This window comes from Chaetura pelagica, unplaced genomic scaffold (assembly GCF_000747805.2).
Source record: "Chaetura pelagica isolate M959 unplaced genomic scaffold, ChaPel_1.0 scaffold1098, whole genome shotgun sequence".
Taxonomy (NCBI): Eukaryota; Metazoa; Chordata; class Aves; order Apodiformes; family Apodidae; genus Chaetura; species Chaetura pelagica.
Window position 1 is genome coordinate 327,870 of NW_009954179.1, and position 10,739 is coordinate 338,608.

Sequence of the window (10,739 nt, forward strand, 5' to 3'; positions counted from 1 at the left end):
CCTGCTGAAAAAGATGTCAAACCCACTGCGTTGTTAAGACACAGAGAGCTCGTGGCTGCAGGAGCTGTGTCTGAGAGAGTAGATGATGCTTCTTGTGGGCACAGTACTACTGCTACAGAGCACTCTGTACCACAAGATGGCAAACTGGCTGAAGATGATTTGGGGAAAGCAGATACAGATTTTGAAACTTCTCAGAGAAAGATTCACACTGAGGAACCCTTAGCAGAGTATTCATCCCTTACCACTGAAGCAGTGGAACTTGAAAGTTGTGTAGCAGATGCTGCTGAAAGCAGTGCTCCTCATATAGTGAGCCCCTATGAAAACGTGTCTTCTGAACATTTCTTTACTGACTCTGAAAGTCAGGTAGGATCTGGTAGGAGTTTGCTATCTAGGGAAAACTATTCCATTGCAGAAGGAAAAGATCAGACTGGTGTAGCTTTCCTTAGCGGAGACACAGGTAGTGAGTATCACTCTTCGGAGGAAATATATATGGAAATAGAGCCAAATCCAGAGGATGCATTTCAGAAAAAGTCACAACGATCTTCAGCATCAGACTCCACAAAATTAGCTGAATCTGCCCTTGAGGATATAGGAGATGAAACAGAGAAATTGATCAGTCAAGTTGTCATCACTAAAACTGATGTGGATGCTGACATGTGGAGCGAAATACGTGAAGATGATGAAGCTTTTGAAGCTCGGGTGAAAGAGGAGGAGCAAAAGATATTTGGGTTGATGGTAGACAGGCGGTCACAAGGCACAACACCTGATACAACACCGGCCAGAACACCCACCGAAGAAGGGACACCACTTAGTGAACAAAATCCTTTTCTTTTTCAGGAAGGAAAGTTGTTTGAAATGACTAGAAGTGGAGCCATTGACATGACCAAAAGGAGCTACCCAGACGAAAGCTTTCACTTCTTCCAAGTGGGGGATCAGCCTCAGGAAGAAGTTTCTTTATCTGAAGAAGTGAAAGAAGCAGCCGAGGTGGAATCTTCTAAGCTGAAGAGCTCATCAGATCCAATTTCACCTTCAGAATTAGAGGACTCACATATACAAGAAGATGATGCATTGAAATATTCACCCCCAGCATCTGAGTCCAGTGATATACTAGAAGAAACGACGGGTGAAGGTGTCAACATAGGCACCACAAAAGCAGATCTTAAATCCAGAATTCCAATTAAAATGGGTATTTCAGCTTCTTCAAAATCACCAAAGAAAGAAACTGCTGCCTCTGAAGCTGAGCCCCTCTCCAGAACGGAGACTGACACGGTTGATAGCAGTCAGGTGCCTTCCCCAGTCTCTCCTGAGCAGTCTGTCATAGAAGACGAATTAGATTTTCCCCAAATCACTAGATCAGTTTGTTCTGACCAGGGTGATGAGTCCCCAGACTCTTCACCAGAGGAACAGAGATCTGTGATTGAAATCCCTACTGCTCTAATGGAGAGAGTGCCTTCTTGTGAAAGCAAATCCAAAATCCCTGTGAGAACAGCTGCTGCTGCATCGCCATCCCCGCAGCAGGGGGAAGACGAGAGCCTTCCCGCAGATGACTTCCTAGACAGTTTGCAGGGTGAAGGAAAAGATGACCAAGCAAAACCAAAGTCTAAAATTCCTGTCAAAGCAACTATCCAAAAAGCTGAGCAACAACAACATGCATACGCAGACACGTCTGTCCGCAAGCTCGAGTCACCCAAAGCTCTTGACGTGACCAGCAAACTCCCAGTGAAACAGGAGAACCGAAGTAAATCTGAATCTGATGCGAGTGCTCCCATGGATCCAAAGACCAAGCGGTCCATCAAAGCTAGGAGTTATGCAGAGGCAGAAGCAGAGACCAGGGAGAGGGAGGCAGAGATGGAGCTTGAGCTAGACTCAGATGAGGCAGCCACAGCCAAGGTATTTTCATCATGGTTGCCAGTTAAGAGCAGAAGCACTACGGCCTCCCGCAGTGCTTTGAGTCCCACAAGAGAAAGTAAGGAACACTTTTTTGACCTTTACAGAAACTCCATAGAGTTCTTTGAAGAAATTAGTGATGAAGCTTCTAAATTAGTGGAGAGACTCACGCAGTCAGAGAGAGAACAAGAATTAGTATCAGATGATGAAAGCAGTAGCGCCCTAGAAGTTTCAGTTATTGAAAATGTGCCATCCAGTGAGACTCAGCAGTCAGTGCCTGAAGACATCTTTGACACCAGACCCATTTGGGATGAGTCTGTAGAGACTCAGATTGAACGTATCCCTGATGACAATGTCCATGACCATGCTGAAGGTATTTGCCAACGACTGGGATTCCCTGTGCGACGCATGTCATGAATTAAACTTTTTGGTTCTTTTTCTTTTCTTTGGGGTGCGTGTGTGTGTGTCAGTTTGTAGACACGTGTAATGTGTGTGGCATTTTCTTTTCAGCTTTTTTTCAGTGGTTAGTTGTGTATTTTATTTTCCGCTGCAAGCTGTGTTTGGTTTTTTTTTGTGTTGTGTCTGTATTTTTCTTGTCTGTGGAACAATCTCAAGATTGCAAACCATGAATGCTTATGGGAAGTGTTACCTTCATAACAAACAAAAACGCTTCTAAAAACATGTGTTGTTTTACCATTAAACTGATTGCTCGGGTCATTTTGGCTTTTGGCTTTCCCTGCCCCTATTCTTCACTATTAATTGTTACTAATAATGAAGTATTTGGGCATTGATTGAAACTGAGACAGGCAAATTCATTATCTTTTGAGTTGTTACACAAAGAAATCTGCAGAAGTTTTAAACAAATACAATTTTCACATTCCTTTTTTTTTTTTTTTTTGACAATTTAGATCACAAGAAAATTTTGTGTCACCAGTAACTTTAGTACAAGTTTTCTGGTGTTTGATTCTCCTTTCTACTACTGAGTAGCCACAGTGGAAATCCAGTAGCTAAAATGAAACAGGCATAAATCATCAGCCCTAAGCAATTTCCTGAATCTGAGGTATCACAACCCATGTATGCATTCAGGGAAAATCAAAACTCAAATTCTGCCATCCTCATATTCCCTTTGGGGATGGGAGGAACAGTCAGTCTCACTGTTCCCAAAATAAACAAAGACTGGCGAATGAGCATCTGATTTTTCCTTGCCTTCATCCTAAGTATTTTGTATCACTCTCAAGTTAAAAGGGTCAAAGACACTTAAATTAACGATATCTCAAATACAAACCATAATATCAAGTGCAATATGAACTGTCTGAACCAAACTTTCCTTACAGCAGAAAGAACATAATTAGAAGCACCAGTCCACATGAATTTTTCAACCTTTGCATTTACTAAGAAGGCATGGAAAATTATGGCTCTTGACTTAGTGAAAATCCCATTAACTTGTTAGAATGGAGCTTTAGAATAAAATTCTTGGCCAAAATAGACGCAGTAGGTACTTCAATCCTTCTTTAGATTTTCACATGAAAGCCTGATTTTCAAATGGAAAATGTAGATAGTCCTGTACTTTTTGAAAAATCAAGCTTTTCTTTTTGCTTGGTTTTCCTTATTTTTTAACCTGGGGATTTACAGGCCTCACTGTAGTTACCCAGTTGTAACAGCCTGTCCACGTTAGGTTATAGGAGTTAGGAAAAAAAGCACCTTCCCCTCATGGGCTGTGTCACCTATGAAAACAAGTTTTAACTTGTAAATGGCAACTTGTGGCTCTCTTTGACCTGTAGATCAACAGGATGATCGGGAAAGGACAGAGGAAAGACTGGCACACATTGCTGATCACCTTGGATTCAGCTGGACAGGTAAAATGCATGTTGTTTACTCCAGAAAGGAGGGAGCATTCCTCACTTTATTCATTTCTCTTTCAGCTGATTTCCTGGTTATCTAAAGATGTTTTTCCTGACCTGGAAGGCCACTAGAGGGATAAATTACATCAGCTTCTTTTCTGCTTAACTGTGCTGAGGAAAAAGGGATCAAAAGGGACCTTTTTGTAACAATCACTTTAATATTAGTGAATTAAATAGATCTGAGACAGTGAACATTACTGGGGACAAGTGAAAGTAAGATGGAATGACATGCAGATGTCAGACACAGAAAATCAGCTCAAAAGCATTTGCAAACAAAAGCAGCTGTGCAGAATTCTCAATGCTGTGTCAAACTGCACAAAAACATGCTGCAAAAAAACCCATTAAATCAGGTCTAGACTTTTTTTGTATCTATCTCTAGATCAGTACCACTCTCCTGAAAGCAGGAAAGGCTCTAGGAGTTAAAGGAGAGTTGTATAACAGAAAAAAAAGTCTTAATTCCTTGCTACTGAAGACTGCTCTACACTGTTTTTATAACCATCTGCAGATATATGCAAAATGTCACTGATGCTTTTGCTTACATCACTCATCTCTTCATTTCCTGCCCTCTGTTTCAGTCCATAGAGAAGACTGGAGCATATGTCACTCATCCCAACATGGATTTTGTTGAAATCAGTAGGACTTGGACCTGTGCAATGTAACAGATTAGGAATCTGCAGAAAACTTACATGTGTAGGCCAAGCTAGAAAATAAACCCTGATACTGATCAAATTAGACATTAATGTTTTGTAGCATTTTAAAGAGGGCAGGGTAATGCAACTGCATAAATATTCCTGTTCTACTTTATGGTAAAGATGAATTATAGTATAGATTACTGTGTCAGATGTTACTCTGGGGGGTAAAACAGCAGTAGTTTTTTGTTCAAACTTCTTTGACTACCTAGGATTTGAATCTAATGTACGGTTACTGTGTATCTGTTGAAGTTTTTAGTTGTACCAGCCTGTAAAATGAGGTTATCTGGGGCTTGGGGTTAGGGTTCCCTCCACCCTGTTAACACAAGACACCCTCCAAAATCAAGTTCATGCCACTATAGGAACAGTGGAATAGGATATTAATCCTTCTTGGTGAAAGAAGCAGAAGTAGGGAGACCAGGATTAACAGCAGAAACCTCACCAATTGCCCATGGCTTTAACTCATTTGATTACCTATTTCAACAGTTGCATCTCATTTTGGTGATAGCAGAAAGCTGCTCCTGGTTCTGGGGGCAATGAAGATGTGACAGACTATTAAACCATTTATCCTTTCTGGACTGCAGTTTGAGCCTTTGCTACATCACAGAGAGATCAGATACTCTTAGTTTCACATTTTCAGGTTTTGGTCTTCAGCTGTTATTCCCAGACATTTTCTTTTCTTTAAATGAAACAAGCCCAGGGGAGCAGTAATATTATGCCCTACAAAATGCCATGACTTAAAATGAATGATTCTTACCAGGTTTTGATCAAAGTTTCTGAAACATTCATCATTTCAGAGGATAGAATCTGCTGAGCATGGTGCTCTGTAGCTAGAAATACTTTTATCTGCTCGTGTGCTGTTCCTGCAGCTTCACTCCATTTGGTAGCTTGTCACTGCTAAATTTTGTCAGAAGTGTTGTGCCTCTGAGAATAAAAGCTCACAGAGAGTCCACTGCTAGGACTTTCTGTCTTTGAACTCACTGTTTAACACTCTCTAAACAGAACACTAGGTACGTAGAAGCAAAGAGAATTTGGTTTCAGAAACATTTGTAAACCACTCAGCTGCTGACAGCTGCAAAACAGATGCAAGCTGAGGAAAAAGGCATCTTTACAGGGGTGGATTTCTTTTTTTTTTTCAGAGCTAGCAAGAGAACTGGATTTCACAGAAGAGCAAATCCACCAGATCCGAATTGAAAATCCTAATTCTCTTCAAGACCAGAGCCATGCACTCCTTAAATACTGGCTTGAAAGGGATGGGAAACACGCAACAGGTTCGTTTCCAGCTGTAGTACCTAGAACTGCCTTCAGCTTGCTAGTCGAGCTGACAGATCTGTGTTATAATCACAGAAAGAAAATTTGGGTAAAACCGGGGCTGTAGAAAGAATGGCCATAGACTGTACTTTTTTAAGCTTCTCTGTATAGCATGGCATGTCATTGGATTCTCAAGAGGGAATAGTTTAATCTTATTCATTTGAGGGCAAGCAAAGAAGGAGTGGAAGGACACTGAGGCCTCTTTCCTAAACTGAAGAATGCTGGGGGAAACTGCTAAAGTTTGTAAAAGGTAAAACAAGCTAAGTGATGATTTTTTAGGCAGCCCTTCAGCTAATTTCAGATTTTGCATAGCAATGCTTCTCAAGGCATCTGTGGTTTGTATATGATGATATATATATATATATATATGATACGCTATTGCTCAGCATCCGTCAGTGTATGTGCTTCACGTGAGGAAGAGAAGGGGGAGAGCATGTGAAATCCTTTCACTCTGCCCCGTGGTGTTGTTCTGCTGCCACAGGGACAAATCTGACCCAATGCCTCACGAGAATCAACCGCATGGATATAGTGCACCTGATGGAGACCAGCGGCATTGACTCGGCGCAGGGTCTGGGCAACCGCTCCTACGCGGAAATGGAGCAAACAATGGGGCTGGACCACAGTGAAGGTAACAGCTCCTTGGCACCAGCTTCCCTTCTGGAATACTGGACGAGGGCCACCAAATGATCAGAGGGCTGGAGCACCTCTCTGATGAAGACAGGCTGAGGGAGTTGGGGCTGTTCAGCCTGGAGGGGACTCCAGGGGGACCTTATAGCGACTTCCCAGTACCTGAAGGGGCTCCAGGAAAGCTGGGGAAGATCTGTTCACTAGGGAATGTAACAATAGGACAAAGGGTACTGGTTTTAAGCTAGAAAAGGCTAGATTCAGGTTGGACATTAGGAAAAAGTTATTTAATACAAGAGTGGTGGATCACTGGAACATGTTGCCCAGAGAGGGGGTGGAGACCCCATAAGAGTGGTGGATCACCATGTTGCCCAGAGAGGGGGTGGAGACCCCATCCCTGGAGACATTCAAGGTCAGGCTTGATGGGGCTCTGAGCAACCTGTGCTAGTGTGAGATGTCCCTGCTTACTGTAGAGGGGCTGCACTAGACCTTTAGAGGTCCCTTCCAACCCAATACACTCTAAGATTCTATGATAAACTGTTAGATAAACTGTTAACTCTCTTGACTGAGCACTAGCATCTCATTTTGAAAGTACAGATAATGTGGATGAATGCAAAGCACGATGTCACACAGGTCACTGTTGCACCAGGTATTAGATCTCTGCATTTGCTGCTTCTTCTGAAGCAAATAAAGGAATATTGCCAGAAAACACTGCAAATACTTATGCCCAGTTTGTTGGGGATTTGCTTGCTTATACAAGTACTTTCACAAAAGTTAAGAAGGTTGGATGAGGATTTGACCAAGCTTTGTAACAGGAAAACTATGCTTTGGAAAAACCTTTGGATTCAAATGTCCAGGATATTGTAATTCTGCTGTGATGCTGTTAGATTTAAGTTTAAAAGTTCAGTAGATGAAATCAACAGTTATTAAATTATCTTCTGGAAGATTACATCCTTAACTTAGTGTGAACTAGTAGCTTGGTAAAGTATTAGACAGCTGCAAACAGCCCCTCTCTAAAAGAATGTAGGAACAGAAGGGTTTTTGCTATAATTAACATTCTAATCTCACAACTGATGATTTTTAAAACATTAAGCTCCATGTCCAGCTCAAGTTCAGTACAAGTAGTTATGTTTTCCCCCAAGTTATTTTCAGAGTTCAGTGGGTTCCCAGTAAATGGGCTAGTGAAGAAAAACCAAAGCCCAAGCTTGTGACTTCCAGCCTGTGGAACAAAACCACACATGTTATTTTACACTTTTTTTACAGAATGAGAGGTTGGACGTGGGTGGCTGTTTATATGCTCTGAAGCACATAAATAAGCTAGTTCTTGCACCTAGTCCTGTGTGAATTTCTTTGTCCATAGTTTAGTTATTTTTTCTACATGTAATTATTGATGGATAGAGGGGGAAAAGTCACTAAAACCTATCCTGATCTGCTGGAAAAAACCCAAAAACTGTTGTGAATCTTCTTTTTTTCTTTGAGAGTTTCAAGATTATTTACTCCAGGTAAATTTCTCAGTAAATTTTGTTTTGCCTGGCTCAGTCCAGATTAATTATTTGTCAATGGCAGTGGAAATCCATCAACTTAGAGAGGTTGTGTCCTCTCCCAGTCAAGATGTCTAAAAATTTCAGGGAATATATTCCATCCAGGGGTTTTAAATGCACATAGGGAATGAAAAGGACTGCCTGCATTCTAGTCAGACTTGTAATGAGATTTCTCATCTCTGTTTTTTAAAGGGTTTTCTGCACTGCAAGAAGAACTGTACAGCTCAAGACATAAGCAAGAACAACACAGAATATCTAAAGACAGTGAGCCAACTGAGCAGCCTCCTCTTGTCTCTGAGGAAGATGTATCTGTCAGCTATTCTCCTTTTCAGGACAGTACTCCCAGGAGTGAGGCAGAAGTATCAATGGCTGAGCTCCTGAGACAAGCACATAAGGAACAAGTAGAAGCTGAATTCTCAGGGAAACTCCAAGATGTGCCAGAAAAAACATCTGCTTCACAGCATGAATATTTGTAAGTGTCAAAAGACCAGAAAGAATGTAGTGATCCAGTCTCTTTTCCCAAAAATCAATAGGCAAGGTGTAGCTTTGCAAGAGCACAAGTGACAGCAAAGCTTACATAAATCCCTTACAAAGACCAAGTTTTGCAAAATAGGGTGCAATGTTTGGACATCTGTTTGGAAATTCCCTTGGGTCAGGAGGATGAGGGGGATTCCTAGACAGATTACTCTGTAGTTATTGTCAAGGAGTTATTTCTCAACTTTGCTAGGTGGCAGGTGACATGACAATATTTGATCAGTGCCTGAAGTTCTATGTATGGAAATTGGAAAGCATTGCATGTTAGTAACTTCCCTTGAACCTATAATTCCCAGTGTCACAACTCCAGGAACAGAGCAGTCTGCAGCACCAGTAAGTGGAAAAGCAGCAAGTGAAAAATCTACACGCCTCAGTGCAGCAAAGGAAGAGAGAGAAAAACCCTCCCCATCATCTGCTCAGAGAGGTGCATCTCCCATCATCCAGGAGCCCGAGGACCCCCAGCTCCACCTAGGTGACCCCTCTCCAAGGAGATCTAGTCTGGTGATAGTGGAGTCAACTGATGAGCAGACGGAAAAGTTTGGAAGAGGCTACGAAGAGGAATCTTTAGAAAAGGTAAATAACTTTGCCTCAAAGTAATTGACAAGAAGGAAGAAGTTTTATATCTCGCTCATTCCTTAAAATGAGAATATTTTTAATTTGCCTGATTAATCCCCATCTGCAATTGAGTCTTTTTTCCTTTCCTCTGTGGTTACAAGGGCCCTTACAAAGAAAGGCAAGACTAGCTCAGAGCAGCGCGAAGAATGACATGCAAAATACTGTAAAGTTAGTGAGATTGAAGAGATGCTGCAGGATGTACATTGCAGAATACTAAAGGATGTACTGGAAGAAAAGAACTTGAGAATGGTGTTTCTGTAGCATGCAGGCAGTAAAGAGAAATGGAGAGAGGAGATGGAAGGGAAGAGCAAGAACTGTGTGAGGTAGGTAATGGGTTGTGCAAGACGAAGGAAGCTGATTGTGGAGTTTGGAGAGGGGAAAATGTCAGGAGGCAACAAAAGAAAGCAACTATATGGCTTTTAGTGGAGCATTCCAATTACTTTACAGATAAAGGTTTAAGAATAAGCATTTTTATTTGCCTGTTGTAAGTGGAAGAAAAGGAGAAGGCACAATTGGGCAGGAAATTAGTTTTCAGTGAAGTTAGAGCAGAGAACACAGTTCTGCTTAAGCAGAAATTGTTTCCTGTTTTGACATTTGCCTAGAAACAGGCTCTTCTGTCTTTGCTTTTTGTGTAGCCAAGTGTACCTCCCCTGGAAGGAAGAGTTTCAGAGCTCAGGAGAGAGTTGACCATGAAATGTGTAGGATAACTCAGATGCTGACAGATGGGCTACAATAGAACTCAATGCAAAGGCTGCTGTAGGAAAGGCTGCCCTCTAAGATATTGTACTTGTGTTTCCCTCCAGTTCTTTTATTGTAGTAAAACAAAACGCACAGCATCACCAAACTGAAACAACCCCCTCTTATTTATTTTCCCATTTATGCTTTTGTACTGTTGATATTTTCCAAGTAGTTCTTTTCAGCTTCTCTTTGCCTTCTGACATCTTTATTTAAATGTTTAATTCTTCCCTATGCAGGAGAGAACTTCAACACTTGTTACTAATTTTTCTTGATCTTTCCAGTGCCAAGGCTATTGATACATTGTCCTCTAGTTAAAGACTGTTTAGTCCTATTGTCTATATGCTGCATTAGGTACTTGCTAGAATGGAGGATTAAAAGCCTTTAATATAATTTTCTCTGTAATTAATAGAGAAACCATATGCAGTCTGTATGAATTCCAGCATTGATGTCAGTAACACCTTCTAGTCCACAAGTTGCAGGTTGTCTCTGGCAACCTCAAGAGCACTAAGACCACTAAAAGCATCCTACAGAATGAATACCACAAAGATTCCTCCTTCTTTTTTTCATATGCTAATGAACAGCTCATGTATAGTCAACTGGGCAAAGCCTCCCACACCACATCAGTGTTTCACAGATCAAAGACAGGTAAGAGGCCAAAATCTTAAAAGCAAAGCAAACATTTTTCAGAAGTGAAGGTGGTTTTATATAAAACCAAGGCAGCACCTGTAGGTACTGGTGGTACCACATACAGAGCACTGCTTCCATGCTTCCACTAGGAGCTAGCAGAGGAGTTAGGTGGGCTGGAGATCAGCTCGGACGAGGACGAGATGGTCACCACCAGGGTCATTCGTCGCCGGGTGATTATTCAGGTACTGAGTGTGGAACGATGGCACGAGCCT

At 41.6% G+C, this 10,739-nt stretch overlaps 1 protein-coding gene across 1 annotated transcript in view; it reads left to right on the forward strand.

Annotated features, from left to right (window-relative positions):
* Positions 1–10,739, forward strand: part of ANK2 (ankyrin 2, neuronal) — a 154,479-nt gene that overhangs the window by 138,491 nt on the left and 5,249 nt on the right. Inside the window, exons 39-45 of the mRNA XM_010002856.1 lie at positions 1–2,260; positions 3,669–3,743; positions 5,617–5,748; positions 6,270–6,416; positions 8,146–8,425; positions 8,784–9,060; positions 10,617–10,709. Coding sequence (XP_010001158.1) covers positions 1–2,260; positions 3,669–3,743; positions 5,617–5,748; positions 6,270–6,416; positions 8,146–8,425; positions 8,784–9,060; positions 10,617–10,709 — 3,264 coding nt within the window. The remainder of the gene's footprint in view (positions 2,261–3,668; positions 3,744–5,616; positions 5,749–6,269; positions 6,417–8,145; positions 8,426–8,783; positions 9,061–10,616; positions 10,710–10,739) is intronic.